This window comes from Pholis gunnellus (genome assembly GCF_910591455.1).
Source record: "Pholis gunnellus genome assembly, chromosome: 16".
Taxonomy (NCBI): Eukaryota; Metazoa; Chordata; class Actinopteri; order Perciformes; family Pholidae; genus Pholis; species Pholis gunnellus.
In genome coordinates, this window is record NC_136543.1 from 21,545,132 (window position 1) to 21,564,968 (window position 19,837).

The 19,837-nt window shown below is 41.0% G+C and overlaps 3 protein-coding genes across 3 annotated transcripts; all 3 read right to left on the minus strand.

Moving 5' to 3' along the window:
• Nucleotides 1-222: 222 nt before the first annotated feature.
• Nucleotides 223-5,775, minus strand: LOC306708493 (uncharacterized protein; the record flags this gene model as incomplete). The annotated part of the gene is made up of 3 exons (XM_079176335.1): nt 5,364-5,775; nt 1,305-1,793; nt 223-1,163 (listed from the first exon to the last, which is right to left on the minus strand). Exons 1-3 carry the CDS (start codon nt 5,554-5,556, stop codon nt 223-225), a joined length of 1,623 nt encoding a protein of 540 aa, XP_079032461.1. The 5' UTR covers nt 5,557-5,775.
• A 1,446-nt stretch (nt 5,776-7,221) lies between these two features.
• LOC306707969 (uncharacterized protein) lies at nt 7,222-11,445 on the minus strand. The gene is made up of 2 exons (XM_079175636.1): nt 11,006-11,445; nt 7,222-9,081 (listed from the first exon to the last, which is right to left on the minus strand). The coding sequence occupies exons 1-2, from the start codon at nt 11,196-11,198 to the stop codon at nt 8,174-8,176; spliced, it is 1,101 nt and encodes a 366-aa protein (XP_079031762.1). The 5' UTR covers nt 11,199-11,445; the 3' UTR covers nt 7,222-8,173.
• A 1,284-nt stretch (nt 11,446-12,729) lies between these two features.
• On the minus strand, nt 12,730-19,455 carry LOC306708222 (uncharacterized protein). Its single transcript, XM_079176004.1, has 2 exons — nt 19,016-19,455; nt 12,730-14,965 (listed from the first exon to the last, which is right to left on the minus strand). The coding sequence occupies exons 1-2, from the start codon at nt 19,206-19,208 to the stop codon at nt 13,713-13,715; spliced, it is 1,446 nt and encodes a 481-aa protein (XP_079032130.1). The 5' UTR covers nt 19,209-19,455; the 3' UTR covers nt 12,730-13,712.
• Nucleotides 19,456-19,837: the final 382 nt, after the last annotated feature.

Sequence of the window (19,837 nt, forward strand, 5' to 3'; positions counted from 1 at the left end):
TATAAAATACAATGTGATATTGAAAAATGCAATTAATGATTTCAAATGTTTAACCTTATTATGGATGCCTCCTCGAAACCCGGTTCTAAACAGGAACTGGTTCTAAATGAGTAAAAACCCGCAGCATTGATGCGGTCCAGAGGTATCGGTTCTGCTATCGGTACTTTCTTAGTTCTGGAGTGAGACGTCCTTGTCTCAATCATTTCCACGAAAACAGAACTACTAAAGTGGGCTCTCTTCTGTATGAGTTTTCATGTGTACCTTCATATCTGCCTTGCGCCCAAATTTTTTATCACAAACTGAGCAACTGAAAGGTTTCTCTCCCGTGTGGATTATCATGTGTGACTGTAAAGTTTTACTATGTGTAAACGATGTCTCACATACTGAGCAGCAGTAAGGCTTTTCTCCCGTGTGAGTTCGCATGTGCTTCTTCAGATCTCCACTGTCAATGAAACCTTTCTCGCACACAGAGCAGCTGAAAGGTTTCTCTCCTGTGTGGATTCTCACGTGTCTCTTCAGATGTCCATTTTCAATGAAACCTTTACCACACATTGGGCAACTGAAAGGTTTTTCTCCTGTGTGAGTCATCGTGTGTCTCTTCAGAGCTCCACTCTTGCCAAATGTTTTCCCACAATCAGAGCAGCTAAAAGGTTTCTCTCCTATGTGAGTTAGCTTGTGTTTATTTAGCTCTAAACTCTCACTGAAACCTTCACCACACACTGAGCAACTGACCGTTTTTTCTCCTGTGTGAGTTCTCAAGTGTCTCTTTAGCTCTCGACTTACAATGAAACCTTTATCACACACTGAGCAGCTTAAAGGTTTCTCTCCTGTGTGAGTTACCATGTGTCTCTTCAGCTCTCCACTAATCATGCAAGCTTTACCACACACTGAGCAGCTGAAAGGTCTCTCTCCTGTATGAATTCTCATGTGTCTTTTCAGATCTCCACTACTACTGAAACCCTTACCACACACTGAGCAGCTGAAAGGTTTCTCTCCTGTATGAGTTCTTATGTGTCTCTTCAGATCTCCACTTTCAATGAAACCTCTACCACACACTGAGCAGCTGAAAGGTTTCTCTCCTGTGTGAGTTCTCATGTGTCTCTGTAAATGCCTACTCTGTGTATAAGACTTCTCACAGACTGAGCAGCTGAAGGGTTTTTCTCCTGTATGACATTTAATGTGACTCTTCAAATTTCCCCTGAAGCCAAATGTTTTCCCACACACAGAGCAGCTAAATGGTTTCTCATTTGTACTACATCTTGAATCACTGACAGGAACTTCATCATTTTTCACAGAGTTTAAACCTGACTCAGGTTCTCTGGTCTCCGTCCAATCACCACTGTGTTCAGTCTCAGGTTCAGAAGAGTCTCCAGTCCTGTCGTAAGTATGTGGTTGTAAATGTGTATCTGGATCCGAGTTCCTGTCTGGTTCTGGTCCTCCACAGTCCTCTCCATCAGCTTCTGTTTCCATCTGTTCAGTTTGTCTCTGATGAAGCTGTGAGGACTGAGCTTCCTCTTCATCATCTTCTTCACTCTTAACAGTGACAGGAGTGAATGAGAACTTGACATCAGCCTCCTCCGGACCTTGAAGCTGCTCTCCCTCCTGACTGGTCCAGAGTTCCTCCTGTTCCTCTTTAATATGTGGGGGCTCTGGGTCCTCCTGTTCCTCTTTAATGTGGGGGGGTTCTGGGTCCTCCTGGTCCTCTTTAATGTGGGGGGGTTCTGGGTCCTCTTGGTCCAGACTGGAGCTCCACTCCTGCTGCTCTTCTTTAACCACCAACAGCTGCTGGACATCTGCAGGAAACCAGTAAACACACACACACAGAGACGTTAGAGAGATTTCTTTCTAATATAGCTAATTAATCAAAATATGAATTATCGTCATAAACTATATACACTTAGCTAGTTCATTCTTTAGTACCATGACTTAGGAATTACGGTATGGATGGTTATTTCAAAGATGTCAGAGTATATATTGGTGCTCAAATGTAGTCAAAGTTGATGGACAATATTCTCCTGATGTCGAATTTTTAATGCAAAGATTCCGTCCATTTTATGTGCCCAGAGAATTACCCATCGTCTTTGGTGCTGTTGTTCCTCCCAAAGCAAATTCAAAGAATGCACTACAGGAATTGTGTGAGGTCATCAGCAGACACATGACAAAACAACCAGATGGTATTTTTTATTTTAGCTGGTGATTTTAGTCAAACAAACCTAAGATCTGTTTTACTTAAATTTCACCAGAGAGATAAATAATACACATGGAACATGTCACAAATGTTCCTGGAAGCTATGCTCGCTTTGATCGACTCAACAAAGATTCAGCAATCAAGTCAAGTATGCGCCGCCTCCAGAGGACCGGCCTCTGTCATTATCCACAACGGATGTGAGGAAAACAACGATGAGAGTGAAAATGACTAAAGCGACTGGGCTTGATAACATCCCTGGTCGTGTATTAGGAGCATGTGTCAACCAGCTAACTGATGTCATCACTGGTATTTTCAACGTATCACTGTCACAGGAGAGTGTTCCCCCCTGCTTCAAGAAAGCCACCATCGTTCCTCTACCTAAAACGTCTGCAGTGTCCGGTCTAAATAACTATCGTCCTGCCTTGGCACTCAACCCCCATTCTGATGAAGAAGTGCTTTGAGAAACTGGTTTTCTCCAGCACATCAAAAACAACATCGTAGCCAGCCTGGACCCTCAACCAGTTTGCACACAGAGCTAACAGATCCATAGAGGATGCCGTCTCTACTGCTCTCCACTCAGCCATCACTCATCTGGAATATAACACCTACATCAGAATGCTGTTTGTTGATTTTCAGCTCAGCCTTCAACACAATCTTCCCCATGAAACTTACTGATAAACTAAGTACTCTGGGCTTGAGTACCTCACTCTGCAACTGGTTAATAGACTTCCTTACAAACAGACCTCAGGCAGTTCGGATCGGCAGCCAAACCTTCCTCCACTCTAGTGTTGAACACCGGAGCACCCCAGGGCCGTGAGCTCAGCCCCCTCCTGCTCAGGTTGTTCACCCACGACTGCTACCCGAAATATGAAGAGAACTCTGTTGTGAAGTCTGCAGATGACACAAACTTCATCAGCCGGATTACAAAACAACAGTGAGACTTCATATAAAGAGGAAATATACAACCTTGCAGACTGGTGCTCAGAGAACAACCTGCTGCTCAACGTCAGTAAAACCAAGGAGCTGATTGTTGATTTTAGAATAAAAGGAGGTGAAGACTCACAACCATGTCTACATCAATGGAGCTGAGGTGGAACAAGAGAAGAGTTTTAAGTTCCTGGGAATCAGCATCACAAACAACCCGACATGGTCCTCTCACGTCTCCATCCTGGTGAAGAAAGCTCAAAAACGCTGTATTTCTTATGGAAACCTAAGAAGGACACTGTCCCGTGCCAAGTTCTTGTTAACTATTACAGAGAAGCAATAGAAATCATCCTGACTGGAAACATTACAAACTGGCATGAGATGTGTATGTGGGCTCTACAGCGGGTGATTAAAACCACCCAGAACATCATTGGTACCATCTACTGAGCATCAGTGATATTGGTGACATGAGGTTCCTGCAAAGAGCTATAACTGGATATTAAAAGACAAAACCCACCAAGACACACGCTGTTCATTCTGCTTCCATCTAGAAAGATACAGAAGTATCAGCTGTCGAACCACCAGACTTCAAAACAGCTTCTTTCCTCCGACTGTTACTCTGTAATTCATCCTTCATTCTCCATATCTTTTCTATTCCAATATAGCAAATTGGGAATCTAAATTTCGTTGTGCAACCCTGTCGTACAATGACAAATAAAAACTGTGTAACTTGTCCAAATGGCCCTGTGGCTTATTTAATGTTGTCCTATAATCATTTGTGTACTCAAGTACTTTGTCCTATAATCCTATATTTGAGTTTATTCATATATTTGATCGAGACTAGACTATAGATCAGGGGTATTGAATTAAAATTCAGCGAGGTCCAGCGAGAGAGAATTTCCTCAGTCAAAGGTCTGGAACATCACGGTAATGTATAACTTGTGCTATGATTTAGTGACATATACTGTATGTTGAATCAGCCAACAGTTGTATTAACGTATGTATGTAGTCAACAACTGACTGTCAAATCAAATAAAGAAAGTTCAAGTGAACAATATCGCAACAATATTTATCGTCAGTTTTCAAATTGAACTGCATGCATTATGAATAATACATACTCTAATAATAAATAAATATTATTTTCTCGTTTTCAAGAAGAATAATGTTACATTTAAAAAAAAAAAAAGACATCACAGAGTCTTAAAATAAAGTACTTTATTTTAGAAAAAGTAATATAACTGAATTGTCATTGCCCGTCATTTAATTCAGTTTATTCGGATGTGAAGTGATGTCATTAAAAAAAAAATCACGATATTACATTTTTCTTATCGTCTAATAGGGGAAATTTGTGTGCAGGGACTTTATCTGTGGTTGTTGAAATCACTTGTTTCAGCTCTATTGCTCTCCGTTTACATTATTGTTGGGCCGTGATAACATAAATTAGGATTCTGATCATGTTGGGCTTTCAGGTTTAATGTTTTTGTGCCTTCATCTTGGATTTGAGTGGGTAAGTTTGTCTAAAAGATTTGTGCTTTGTCTCGTAGTGACGCTTCACATTGCCGCTTTTAAGAATCGACACGGTCTCTGACCATATGAGACGTAACGGTTTTGAACCGTCTGTGGGAAGAGAAAAGCTGCGCCGGTTAAAATAGAAGCGCTGCATCAACATTTTATAATTCTCAATTATCTATCGCTTACAGGTCCAGGGTCCGGATAACGACGACGTCTGGGTCCGGACCCGAACCGCGGACCGCCTATGAGTGACCCAGGTCTAGATGGTCAAGTAGATCATAACTAGAACATGTCAAGAACAGGATACTCGGTACACGTGAACAGGGTGACCCAGATGGATGGAAACAACTTATTTTTTACTGTTTGAGAGGCGTGTTGCCTGTGAAGATTTCTGCTTGTTTTTGCATTATTATTTTGTTCCCCTTTTTAAGTTGTATCCTTTGTGGATTAGATTTAGACTGTAAAACAAGATGGACATCGAGGTTATTCACATGGCTAAGCTTGGTCCTCCGCAGCTATTTCAGGTAAACCAACAGCACCCAGTGTTTACAACGAGGATAGAAGTTGGTCAGAATATATGTGGATTTTATAGGAATGTTCACTAAAAAACTGTCCGGACCAGGAAACAATTCCGTTAACTCTCTTATGTGACATGAACTGATTTTAGATTTGAACACGCTGCACGTTCTCATCTCATCTACTTTGTGTCTTAAAGATGCTGAGTGTTTAATGAACCAACCTGCTCTGTGTGACCGAAGCTGAGGGATGAAAACAGCGTCCAGTAGTTTCCGTTGTCGCTCGTTCTCCTCTTTGGAACGAGAAAGTTCCTCCTCGTACTCTGCTATCGTTCTTTCAAACACACCAAATATCTCTTCAGCAGCCGCAGTTAGTCGCTGGTTGACTAAACATCTCAGCATTTGGACTTTAGACATTTTCACACAACGTCACAAACACCGTTTACTCTCATTAAACTCTGACTAGCGCTGTGTTGATCACTTCCGTCCCCGTCGGTCTGTTTCCAGCTAGCATGCTAAGCTAACTTCAATAGCTTTGTAGGCTACCGGGAGATGAGTCAGAGGAAAAACATCCAGAAAAAAAGGTGAACAGCTAAAAGTCCATTCAGACATGTTGATCCAGACACACAGAGACTCTGATGGATCAGTACTGATGGAGCTAACTGAGACTTTATCAACACAACTCCTTCACGAGTTATACGAGCTAGACGCCATTTTGTTCACAGTGAAGAACACTTCCGGGTCTTCTTCCCCGTCAAAATAAAACATCCGGGTTTTTACTGACACGTCTTTTTACATGTCGATCACAATATATTCATGACTTTTTAAATATAGTACTTGTCCCAAATATATGAGGAGTTTATGAGATATGTGTTGTTAATAATTAAAACCACCCAACAGTTTATACAAGTACAGCTGAAACTGTTGGATGATTACTCAATTCGTCGACTGACAAAACATTAATTGGAAACTTTTGATGGTTAGCGAGGAAATGAAAATTGACACAAACTCTTTAAATCCGTTCCCTCTGACAGGAGGCTGCGGTCCATCAGGGACAAGACCTCACGCCAAAAAAACAGTTTCTTGCCGTCTGCAGATGGGCTCATTAACAAAACCCAGGACCCCCAATGACTCAGACTCTTACATCCTCATGACAATTACTTACTGTTACACATCCTTGCACAACTCTACTCTTTAAATATACACTTGGCCCATTCATAACATACTTGTTTTAACATACTCTGTATTTGTTTGGTTGTTTATCATATTTTATTGTAAAGTTTTCTATTTTTAAATGATGTCTTTTACTATTGCACTATGTTTATTGTCAGGCACCAATCATCAAGCCAAATTGTTTAGAAGTGTGGTTGTATGAAGTACTTCTCCACAGTCAGTGAATTACTCCAGTAGATGGAGTTTGAAGAAACAGACAGGAGTACCAGAATTGGGAGCAAAGCAATGTACTGCTGTGGACGTATTTTAGAAACCTAAAAGAATCAATATCAGTGTTAGTGTAATACTCAAAATATCCCTTTAAGTGTAAAAAGGAAAGACATTTATTTATAAGAAAATGATTTACAGAGAAACATACTTATATTGCAGAGAGGAAAGCAAAAAAGGTGTCAGGGTCTCCAAACCCGAAAGAGCACAAACCCACCTGACCCACATTAAGTACAAGTACAAAAGTATTGTCATGACAAAAAAGTATACTGATTATACTGAATGGCCCATTTCAAATACATATTTATGGTAGGCCTGTATCATTGGATACTAATAATTGACGCATTAATGTTTTCATCCCTTTAATGCTGCAGGTACTCAAGTATGGTACAAGTACTTCAAAATTGGACTCAAGTACAATACTTAAGTTAATGTACTTAGTTACATTCCACTACCGCTAAAAGAAGATCACAAATTTGTTTACAAGAGCACGAAGTTCTTCATAGAACGAGCCTCTTGTTTTGCTCTCAAAACGCACCAGATTGATGAATTTAACTTTAAAATGTGCAACATTTTTGTTGGGGAAAATCTAAATGACTAATGATAATGTGTGCTTACAAAGCTTTGTGTCCTGTTGTGATCATCTTTATGGCACCCTGTTCTCATAGTGTGAACTTCCTACAACACTAAGCGCCACAGCTGTTTAGTCTATTTAGGTGTCAAGGCCTGCTGATAGGAGCTCTCAGCAGCATGTCCTGGATTGAAATGATAATACTGTGGGAGTGTGGGACTGTGGGAGCGTGAAGATGGGAGCAGAGCTATGTTATGGCCCTAACCTCCTGATTACGAGAAAGTGACCTTTGTGCCAGAATAAATGCTTATGTGAAGTTGCAGATACTCTATTTAGACAACACGGCGTGGACGCCATTTGTGTGTGTCACCTTCTGTGACGAATGCCTCATCGTAAACCAATCCTGCACCAATCATTGCATTTATTTACTTAGTATAAATATCCGAGGCTCGGAGACAGATCTCCGAGCAGCCTTGATCCATGTGTACTGTATGTGAATCAACTCTGTCTCCTTCTTGCAAGAATAAATGTCCTGTTTAATGATTTTCCATCGGTCTCGAGTGACTTTTCCGAACAATTTTCTTCCAGGTGAGCGTGCCCCGGACTCCTCCAGAAAACCAACACTAACTAGAAAATAAAAACTCGATTAGTCTACCGGATCAAACAGACAGTACTCAGCTCCCTGCTAATGTGAGGAGGCGTCACCGTAAACAAAGCATGGATCTCTCAGAGCGATCAAGGTTTATTAAGTCACGAATTGCAAGCGGGAGCTGATTGTGTGTGAGGACAGAGTTTTGAGAGAAACAATTCAAAATCTGAACGTGGAATCAATAAGCAACGCTCTCAAATTAAAACATGCTTTTGAATAAAGATAGGAAAAAAGCACCATAGTTCTTCCCCTGCGTTAGGTGCCGTGTGGTGTCAGATTTACCTTTTGTATACAAACAGAATCACTACAGCCGGTTGTCTCTTGTATGAGCTTTCATGTGTAACTTCAGAGCTGACTTGTGCTGAAATCTATTATCACAAAGAGCAGCTGAAAGGTTTCTCTCCTGTGTGGACTCTCATGTGTCTCTGTAAATTTGAACATTGGTTAAAAGATTTCTTACAGACTGAGCAGCTAAAAGGTTTCTCTCCTGTGTGGACTCTCATGTGTCTCTGTAAATCTCCCCTCCGTGAAAACAATTTATGACAGACTGAGCAGCTCAAAGATTTCTCTCCTGTGTGAGTTACCATGTGTAACTTCAGAACTGCCTTGTGCGCAAACCTTTTATCACAAACTGAGCAGCTGTAATGTTTTGCTCCTGTGTGCCACCTCGTGTGTTTCTTAAGATTTCCACTTTCAGTGAAACCTCTATCACATTCTGAACAGCTGAAAGGTTTCTCTCCTGTGTGAATCATCATGTGTTGCTTCAGATATTGACTCTTGCCAAATGTTTTCTCACACACAGAGCAGCTAAATAGTTTCTCATCAGCACTACATCTTGAATCACTGACAGGAACTTCATCATTATTCACAGAGTTTAAACCTGACTGAGGTTCTCTGGTCTCCTTCCAATCACCACTGTTATCAGGTTCAGAAGAGTCTCCAGTCTTCTCATCAGTATCTGGTTCTGGATGTCTATGTGGATCAGAGTTCCTGTCTGGTTCTGGTCCTCCACAGTCCTCTCCATCAGCTTCTGTTTCCATCTGTTCAGTTTGTCTTTGATGAAGTTGTGAGGACTGAGCTTCCTCTTCATCATCTTCACTCTTCACAGGAGTGAATGAGAACTTGATATCAGCCTCCTCCAGACCTTGAAGCTGCTCTCCCTCCTGACTGGTCCAGAGTTCCTCCTGGTCCTCTTTAATGTGTGGGGGCTCTGGGTCCTCCTGGTCCAGACTGGAGCTCCACTCCTGCTGCTCTTCTTTAACCACCAACAGCTGCCGGACGTCTGTGGAAAATAATGAAATACATACACACCTTAGAAAACTGTAATTTCACGTTGTTAACTAATCCACTGATATCACTACTTTCCTATAATGTGGGGAGACATGTTGCACATTTTGTAGAACATATTCAGACCTCATTCAAACTGATATGTATTTAACCTGGCTGTGAGACAAAGTTTCTCTTTGCAGGAGTTGTTCTTGTTTCTATAACATTACAGTAGGAGCCAGGTATAGCCTGTGCCATTTTCTACACCCTGTTTGTCTCCCGCAGTACGGTCTACTAGGCTGGCCGAGGTGGAACACCTGATGGGTGAGGTTCACCTCCCCCTGTCAGGGCAGTAGAGTCCAGCCCAACCTACTCATTTCAAAGCAGCGGGAAAAAACTAACAAAGAATCGTAGCGCTAGTTAAAGGTAAGCAGCTGTTTGTTTGTAGCTCTGAAACGTAACAGCAGACATAAGGAAAGAAAAAGATGTTCTTGTTTTTCATAAGCCAGGCTACATAAAGTATATTCATGCACAATGATCTAGTAAATAATGTGTGTGTGTGTGTGTGTGTGTGTGTGTGTGTGTGTGTGTGTGTGTGTGTGTGTGTGTGTGTGTGTGTGTGTGTGTGTGGTGTGTTTGAGAGTGAGAGAGACTCTCTGTACATGTGTTGAAAGCCAGCAGTGGCTCTTATGATTAGAAATATAATAAAATATGATTATTATTTTAGAGCCTTCAACATCAGCAGTGGGATGTGGCCTCCATGGGTCCCAAACTCCTCCCACTGTATACTTTATATAATCTGAAAACAACAAGCAATATTATGACATGATGGTGACATTAGTCATGATGGAGAGTAAACAAACACGTTTATGCTTTTTCTGATATTCATAAAGCCTCCCAACCTGCAGAGACCAGACCTCCATCATCCAGCTCCTGGTCTGCTGGACCCACAACATCCACCGATAGTGTACTTCGTCTTAACTTTCTTTGTTTGCCAACCCATGAAAACATGATAGTTTTCTTTAATTAAAAGTTAAAATAATCTGTTAACAGGTCACACTCCTGAAGAGATGGAGCCGACAGTTTGGGGGAACCTGACCCTCCTGAGAGCTCGGAGGGATTGGTGTCGTGGGTCCAGTGTGACAGCTGCCACTCGTGGTATCACACCATGTGTGTGGGCTGAGACGAGGAGCTGATGATGAAGATGATTATGATAAATGTTGTTTGTGTCGTGAACTTTTAATTAATTTTGTTTTTGTCTCGTTTATATAAAAATAAAAGTTTGCATCATCTTTTCAATCATCAGTCATTTATCTTTTGCTTTAACAATGTAGCTTTTCAATTATTACAGTCATTTAGCAGACGCTTTTATCGAAAGCAACTTACAATAAGTGTTTTCAACATAGGTATTCAAGAGAACTACAGTGTTTTTAGTTGTAACAGAACTCTTACTCTGCACTGTGTGTTATGATAGTAATGGTGTGCATAATGTGTGCATAATTGTTAAATTCATGCATCAGCTGGTGTTTTGCAAGTGATTGACATGAGAAGAGTTTAACAAAACATCCAGCAGGTGGTGGTATACACTCAAATGGAAATTAAGGAGCTTTTATTGCATCATTTGGAGTTGTTGAAAAGTGATATCTTATTGTGAAGGACAGAACTACGGTCCCGGATGTGTTGACAGCATTGATGGTAAATCTCTGAAACAAGTTAATATCTCCGAAAAAACAACAGCACCCAGTGTTTACAACGAGGATAGAAGTTGATCACAATATATGTGGATTTTATAGGAATGTTCACTAAAAAACTGTCCGGACCAGGAAACAATTCCGTTAACTCTCTTATGTGACATGAACTGATTTTAGATTTGAACACGCTGCACGTTCTCATCTCATCTACTTTGTGTCTTAAAGATGCTGAGTGTTTAATGAACCAACCTGCTCTGTGTAGCCGAAGCTGAGGGTTGAAATCAGCGTCCAGTAGTTTCCGTTGTCGCTCGTTCTCCTCTTTGGAACGAGAAAGTTCCTCCTCGTACTCTGCTATCGTTCTTTCAAACACACCAAATATCTCTTCAGCAGCCGCAGTTAGTCGCTGGTTGACTAAACATCTCAGCATTTGGACTTTAGACATTTTCACACAACGTCACAAACACCGTTTACTCTCATTAAACTCTGACTAGCGCTGTGTTGATCACTTCCGTCCCCGTCGGTCTGTTTCCAGCTAGCATGCTAAGCTAACTTCAATAGCTTTGTAGGCTACCGGGAGATGAGTCAGAGGAAACACATCCAGAAAAAGGTGAACAGCTAAAAGTCAATTCAGACATGTTGATCCAGACACACAGAGACTCTGATGGATCAGTACTGATGGAGCTAACTGAGACTTTACCAACACAACAAAGAGACGCTGCTGTTTCTAACAACGTTAGGCGCCATGTTGATAATGGAGAAACATCCGGTTCCGCAGATAGGTGGCATGTTACCTTCAAAATAAAAGCACTTAAACTAATACACCGGGAAACTCATAGATCCGATTTGTACACTTTCAGGAAGTCCTGAAACTCAATAAGAACAGATACACTATCAACCCTTTCTCCATTAACTGTTCTTAGCAACCTCTTCATCCTGCTCAGACCGACATGCTCATCTTCCTTTCTGAATTTAAGGATTTTTTAAAATTCCTCCGAACAACTCTATTTTCCTTCATCAGAACTGATTTCCTCCAAGCTTCTCTTATTATTTTGACTCTTATTCAAACTTCCCTCACCCCGCCTCCTCTCCCACCAGAGACTGGGGTCCAGCCAACAGAATCCACATCATAATTCTCACCCATTTCCTGATTTGCCACCCTAATCCAGTCACAAACCAGTTTAAAGCTCCTTCACTGACAGGCTGTTTAAAACAGTTTCACATTATATTTGCTAGTTATGTTTTAACAGGTTAATAATGATCATAGGCCGACCTTGTTTAGTTTTTTACTGATGCTTCTTGTTATTGGGAATGATAATTTTACTTAATTTTTTACTTATTTGTAACATGTTTGAAGTAAATAAATACATATGAAATGAAACGAAAGGATTGTCACTGTCTATTCATATTCATCAACATGAATCAAACAGTTATACACACAATTATACATCATATTTTTTGTCGTTTTCATGGTAACGTGATATGTTGCAGCAAAATGTTGTTCCATTCGTAGTTACACCATCTCAAGCCATCACAGCCTTTCACACTCAACCACTCATCAGATGACATCAGCAAGTCCTCGAGGGTTCAGGGCTTGAGGGTTTTGGGGGACACTGGGATTTGGCCTCTTTGTTGATCATCAGAGGCTCGAGGACTGAGGAAGAGGAAGGGGAGACTCGCGTTTTTTTAAATTTGTATTGGCGGTTGGCATTATAAAGCCTGCATGCATCAGTAGAATATATTTATTTTGGTCATGTTTTTTTTTGTAGTCCTGTTGTAGTTTTTCCACGGCAGACCTACGTCAGTGACATCCGCCGTCGCATCAGAAGTTACTTTCCATCTTTTCCATATGTAACAGATGTGGGTAGAGCATGGAAAGAGACGACTCAAGGGATTGTTTTACCCATTTTATTTGCTCTTGCAGAAGACTATATGTGTACATACATACATACATACATACACATATATTTCCTGCACCTCTGCTCTCTAAACAATGCAAAACGACACATTGTGATATAATTATTTTTCTTAAAATACATACAGATACATTAATTTGACATGACATTGTGTACTCAGCTGGGGATGCCTATTAGTAGTCAAGAGCTATTAAAATTGACAGCAAAACATTTAACCTAAATCATAACAACAAATCTCAAAACCATGAAAAACAATATACAGGAGGAGAGACAGGGACACCTGGTGGGCAAAACAAAAAGGTGCGTGGGGATGGGTGACTAAACGGAGACACGGGAAATGTTTTACATTACAAATGTAGTTTTCTTCATACAAGTATATACATGATTTACGCCTTGTGTTTTCTACCCATCCTGAGCATTATTATGTGCAGTGGGAAACTGAGAAGCGCCCAGGAAGCAACCTGGGGTTCAGTGTCTCGCTCAAAAACCGGGGTTCGATCCACCAACCCCGTGGTTTAAAAGTGGATGAGTTATTATTCATAAGTGACATTTGAAAGTGGAATGACACACTTGTAACTACCAACTTGAATGGCCGATAAGCTTCTGGTGGAAGCTCGGCTATAAGATCACAAATGTTCGGAGCCGGTTTGTAAACAATGCGAGTGAGAATATTTCAAACCTGATTTAAGATCAGCATCATCTTTCAAAATACGCCAGTTTTGCATGACAACATCGTGAAAGGAAGCAGTAGGAAGAAAACTCTTGCCATGTAATGTGTGCAAGCTATCAGCGTTTTCTTTCTCTCCCGCCCACTGAAATACGAAGACGTAAGCTAAATAAACAGTGAATTTTAACAAAATAGTAGCCTTATGTATGAAGGTATATGCTATCGTGTTAGGCTGCATTGTGTTAAAAAAAGTCCTCAGTTCCAGAATCTGCACTAAGCAACTGTCTAGTTATTACATTAGATTGTTTCTCCCGTGTGGATTGTCATGTGGTGTGTCAGATTGAGCTTTAGTAGAGAACCTTCACCACGAACAGAACTAAAGGGAGTTACCGCTCATGTGAGTTATCATGTGTGCCTTCAGACTTGACTTGCGTACAAATCTTTTATCACAAACGGAGCATTTGAAAGGTTTTTCTCCTGTGTGGATTCTCATGTGTGCCTGTAAACACCCTTTCTGTGCAAAAGCATTGTTACAGACCGAGCAGCTGAAAGGTTTCTCTCCTGTGTGGATTCTCATGTGTCTCTTCAGGTCTCCACTTTCAATAAAACCTTTGCTACACACTGAGCAGCTGAAAGGTTTTTCTCCTGTGTGGATTCTCATGTGTTTCTGTACACTTCTACTATGTGTGAAAGATTTCTTACAAACGGAGCAGCTGTATGGTTTCTCTCCTCCATGCGTTATCATGTGTCTTTTCAGATGTCCACTTTCAGTGAAATCTTTACCGCACACTAAGCAGCTGAAAGGTTTCTCTCCTGTGTGAGTTGTCATGTGTTTCTGTAAACTTCCATTCTGAGTAAAAGATTTCTTACAAACTGAGCAGCTGAAAGGTTTCTCTCCTGTGTGAATTCTCATGTGCCTCTTCAGATCTCCGCTTTCAATGAAACCTTTCTCACACACCGGGCAGCTGAAAGGTCTCTCTCCTGTGTGGATTCTCATGTGTTTCTGTACACTTCTACTATGTGTAAACGATTTCTTACAAACTGAGCAGCTGAAAGGTTTTTCTCCTGTATGACTTCTCATGTGTATCTTCAGATTTCCCCTGAAGCCAAATAGTTTCCCACACTCAGAGCATCTAAATAGTTTCTCACCAGTACTACATGTAAATTCACTGACAGGGACTTCATCATTTTTCACAGAGTTTAAACCTGACTGAGGTTCTCTGGTCTGCTTCCAATCATCACTGTGTTCAGTCTCAGGTTCAGAAGAGTCTCCAGACCTGTCAACAGTATCGGGTCCTGGATGTCTGTCTGGATCTGAGTTCCTGGCTGAATCTAGTCCTTCACAGTCCTCTCCATCAGCTTCTGTTTCCATCTGTTCAGTTTGTCTTTGATAAAACTTTGAGGAATGAGCTTCCTCTTCATCATCATCTTCACTCTTCACAGTGAATGAAGTGAATGGGAACTTGATATCAGCTTCCTCCAGCCCTTGAAGCTGCTCTCCCTCCTGACTGGTCCAGAGTTCCTCCTCTTCCTCTTCCTCTTTAATGTGTGGGGGCTCTGGGTCCTCCTGGTCCAGACTGGAGCTCCACTCCTGCTGCTCTTCTTTAACCACCAACAGCTGCTGGACGTCTGCAGGAAAACATAAACATACAGACGTTACAGAGAATTGTTGTTGTTCGTTAACGTCACAGCTCAAAAACTGTTAATTGACTTTGAAAGATCCTCGATCAGATCTCTGTACAATAGCTGTAAGTAACTGCAATATCGCAATGCAGTAGTTCTGCATTGTAGCTTGCAGTAAAAATAAATTAATATTAGATCAAATTTAGGAGGCCACACAATTTTGGAAATGTGTATGGTGACTAATTATTTCATAAAACACAAATTACCTGATCAAGTTCTTTATAAAAGAAATATTTATTGATCGATCAATTCAAGGCAAGATGGCGCCATGCCAGTGGCCGCCTGCTGCAGCAGTTCCCCGTGTGTTTTAATTTGTAGTCTTTTTTTCCTCTCTTCTGTTTTGTTTTTTCTTTAATGTTTTGTCAGTCAATGGACATTAACTTTTTTTTCAACTTTTCTAATGGCTTTTCTGTTACTTTTTTGCCTCCTTGTACCGGAGAGCCACACACAATGGACTGGGGGCATCGTTTACTCTTGTGACCAGCTGATTGAGCTCAGTGGACCGCTGCTGTTGCCCGGCACAAGGCCTGAAATCCCGGAGGAACTGTGGAGAAGACGGCAGGGTTACAGAGCTGGCGCTAAGTTGAAGGCAAAGAGGAGGAAATATAAACCGTCGGTGCGGGCGATTTTAATGGCGAACGTGAGGTCCTTCGACAATAAAACGGAAGAGCTCGGCGCGCTGGTAAAGAATCAGAGGGAGTACTAAGAGTGTAGCATCATGTGCCCCAGGGTTCTGAAGACCTGCACCATCCAGCTGCCTGATGTCCTGCAACACCTCTTCAACCTGAGCCTGAAGCAGGAGGAAGTCCCAGTGCTGTGGAAGACGTCATGCCTGGTTCCTGTACCAAAGAAGACGACACCATCTAGCCTCAACGACTACCGACCAGTTGCCCTCACATCTCATGGGATGAAGGTGCTGGAGAGGCTGGTCTTGGCCCACCTCCGACCGCAGGTGAAATCCTCACTGGACCTTCTGCAATTTGCATACCAGCCTCATGTGGGAGTGGACGACGCCATCATCTACCTGCTGCAAAGAGCTCAGTTGCACCTGGATGGAACCGGTGGCTCTGTGACAATCACTTTCTTTGAGAAGCTGCGGGTGGTGGGGGTCTCCTGGATCACTGACTACCTCACAGGCAGACCACAGTTTGTCCGACTGGGCCGTGTGCTGTCTGATACGGTGGTCAGAGATACTGGAGCCCCACAGGGAAAAGTTCTGTCTCCCTTCCTGTTCACCTTGTACACCACTGACTTCCAGGACAACTCGGGGTCACGCCATCTGCAGAAGTTCTCTGATGACTCTGCAGTGGTCGGGTGTATCAGGGACGGGAGGAGGAGTACAGGGCAGTAGTGGAGGACTTTGTGGAGTGGGCCGGTAGAAATCACCTGCTTCTGAACGTGGCCAACAGCAGAGAGATGGTGGTGGACTTCAGGAGGAAGACGACGGCTCCACAACTGCAGAGAGTTCTGGGAGAGGAGGTGGACACGGTGGAGGAGTACAAGTTCCTGGGTGTCTCCATCGACAGCAGACTGAACTGGAAGACCAACATCAACGCTGTGCACAAGAAGGGGAGGAGTCGACTCTTTTTCTTGAGGGAACTTCCATTCTTCAACGTGTGCAGCAAGATGTTAGAGATGTTCTATCAGTCTGGTGTGGCCAGTGCACTGTACTTCTCTGTAGTCTGCTGGGGGAGCAGAATTGGAGTCGGAGACACCAACAGACTTAACAAACTGGTTAAAGGCCGGCTCCATTACTGGCTGCAAACTGGACACTCTGGAACAGGTGGTGGAGAGGAGGACACTGAAGAAACTATTATCCATACTGGATAACCAGGACCAGCCTCTCCACCGCCTACTGCAGGGACAGACTGATCCAGATACAGGAGAACATTCTGTTATAAGACTTTATAATGAATCACCTCTGGCCAAATCATTCACACAACTACACTGTTACACTGTCTGTTTTGTTTGCTTAAATATTTTGCACTATTGTTTAGTTCATTTAATATTCTTTTTTATTGTATATATTGTGCATTTTTAAATTGATATTTTACTGCTTCACCTGTACCTATTAATGCTGCTGTATGTCCCCTTATGGGATCAATAAAGTAACTATCTATCTCTCACAAATGAACATATGATACATATGAATGGAATGAGTGAAGGATTTGAATAATGGAGCACATTGAACAACGATGAACCGGGTATGAATGAAAAGGATTAAATGTGTCCAGTTAGAATCAGTGACTCACTATGATGCCTTCAGGCTCTGCTCAGTGAAGATGAGAACTGGCTGAAGGTACATTATAACATTATCATGATGTGTTCACATGTCATTTGTAAAATGTAGTTTTAGTGAAAAAACTTGAATAAATCCAGTAGTTTAAATGATGATAACAAAGTAAAAGCTTTAGTCATTAGTCTGGATTCTTGTAGAGCAGCTTTAATCAAACAAAGAGATCTGCGTCTGTGAATAAGATCAACGATCAGCAATGAAACCATCAGAAGTTACATTTGCTCCCTTTCTTCGTTTGTGCTGATCGATCCGTGATCCGATCCAAACCGGGAGTTTTACTCTTTGTTTCTAAAAAGGGTTATTTTGATTCTATTATTTTTAACTGTATTTATTTACCGTACTCTTATTTCTATTGTATTTTATTTTGCAGTGGTGTCAGTGTTACTTCTTTTACACTTAATAATTGTTCTGTTATTGTTCATATTTGTATTCTATTGCTTTTCTCTTAATCTTTAATGAAACTCTGGCACAAGAATTTCCTTGAAGATTAATAAAGTTATATTTTATCTTATTGACACTTGATGGTTCCTTTTGGATTGTAGTTCCTCCATCATCATCATCATCATCATCATCATCATCATCATCCCACCCTTTGTAGCTGCAGACTTTTGTCTCAACATGTTTCTTTTAAAGTGTGTTTCTCTTCATAGTTGCCAGAACAAATGTTCCCGACGTTTGTGCGTCACCGGTGGAGCTGCAGAGCTCCTCAGAGAGGATCCAGGTCAGAGATCGACACGCTGCGTTCACAATCATCTAGTCCTCGTGAGGACGTTGCCGATTAGTCGGCATCATTCATGATGATGACGCTGAAAATGCATCGACGTTAATATTTTAAATCAAAGTATGTTTTTTGTGTGTTAATCTTGTCCTTGGGGCTGTTATACACTCATAAAGTCGTCTGTCTGCTCTCTATGTATATAAATATAATATATATATATTTATAGAAATGTATATTCATATAAATATAAATAAATGTATATAAATATATATAAGTGTATATAAATGTATATTAATATATATAAATGTATATAAATATATATAAATGTATATAAATATATATAAATGTATATAAATAAATAAAATATATATTTATATGAATGTATATTTATATAAATATATATTTGGTGCCCTTTAAACTGGGTGCTTTTGTACGTTACACTAATGACACTCACACAGTAAGCACCTGTAAATGAGTGTAGCTACGAAGATAAGAAATGTAAATATTAACACATCACATCACAGTAGTCACGTTATTTAGTTTACAGCTTAAGAAACACGTTAAAGTGTGTAGTTACACATGCAATACATTTATGAAGTAAATATCTGTGTTCGATTATTATTATTGATTATTATCAAAGTTTTCTGATGCTATGAAATGTTTAATCACATTATGCATGCATTAAAATAATATGTAACAATATATTCTGTATGATCTATTTTGCTCATCAAAGGAAAAACTACAGCTGTATTCTACGCTGTCATTATTTTGTGTAACATTTATATGTAATTCACACAGATTTTAGGCTTCAACAAGCTGCAGGTTCTCATCTCAGGACGTTATTGGTCAAGAAGCAGCAAACATCTGAGCTGCAAACCCCCGAAGAGAACACACGTGTTTACGTTGAAATACTTCCGGTCCTACAGATGCTGAGAGAACTCAAGAAGAAGAAAACGATTCACTGAGTGTTTAATGGACAAACCTGCTCTGTGTGACCGAAGCTGAGGGTTGAAATCAGCGTCCAGTAGTTTCCGTTGTCGCTCGTTCTCCTCTTTGGAACGAGAAAGTTCCTCCTCGTACTCTGCTATCGTTCTTTCAAACACACCAAATATCTCTTCAGCAGCCGCAGTTAGTCGCTGGTTGACTAAACATCTCAGCATTTGGACTTTAGACATTTTCACACAACGTCACAAACACCGTTTACTCTCATTAAACTCTGACTAGCGCTGTGTTGATCACTTCCGTCCCCGTCGGTCTGTTTCCAGCTAGCATGCTAAGCTAACTTCAATAGCTTTGTAGGCTACCGGGAGATGAGTCAGAGGAAAAACATCCAGAAAAAGGTGAACAGCTAAAAGTCCATTCAGACATGTTGATCCAGACACACAGAGACTCTGATGGATCAGTACTGATGGAGCTAACTGAGACTTTACCAACACAACAAAGAGACGCTGCTGTTCCTAACAACGTTAGACGCCATGTTGTTCTCAGAAGAACATCCGGGTTAGTTGGTAACCTACAAAATAAAAGCCCTTAAACATATAGCAGTCGTTATTTCCGTCTTAACCCTCTATGCCTGGGGTATTCAATTAAAATTCAACGACCATTGAGAGAGAATTTCCTCAGTCAAAGGTCCAGAACATCACAGTAATGTATAACTTGTCCTATGATTTAGTCTCGTATATATATTGAAGTAGTCGAACAGTTGTTTTAACGTCTGTATGAAGTCAAAGACTGACTGTCAAATCAAATAAAGAAAGAAATAATATCGCAACAATATTTATTGTCAGTTTTCAAATTGAACTGG

Excerpts from the sequence above, each read along its gene's own strand:
- LOC306707969 (XM_079175636.1), bottom strand. The coding sequence starts at position 11,198 with ATGTCTAAAGTCCAAATGCTGAGATGTTTAGTCAACCAGCGACTAACT. Across the intron at positions 9,082-11,005 it reads GCTTCGGCTACACAGAGCAG|ACGTCCGGCAGCTGTTGGTG; the intron begins GTTGGTTCATTA and ends TATTTTCCACAG.
- LOC306708222 (XM_079176004.1), bottom strand. The coding sequence starts at position 19,208 with ATGTCTAAAGTCCAAATGCTGAGATGTTTAGTCAACCAGCGACTAACT. Across the intron at positions 14,966-19,015 it reads GCTTCGGTCACACAGAGCAG|ACGTCCAGCAGCTGTTGGTG; the intron begins GTTTGTCCATTA and ends GTTTTCCTGCAG.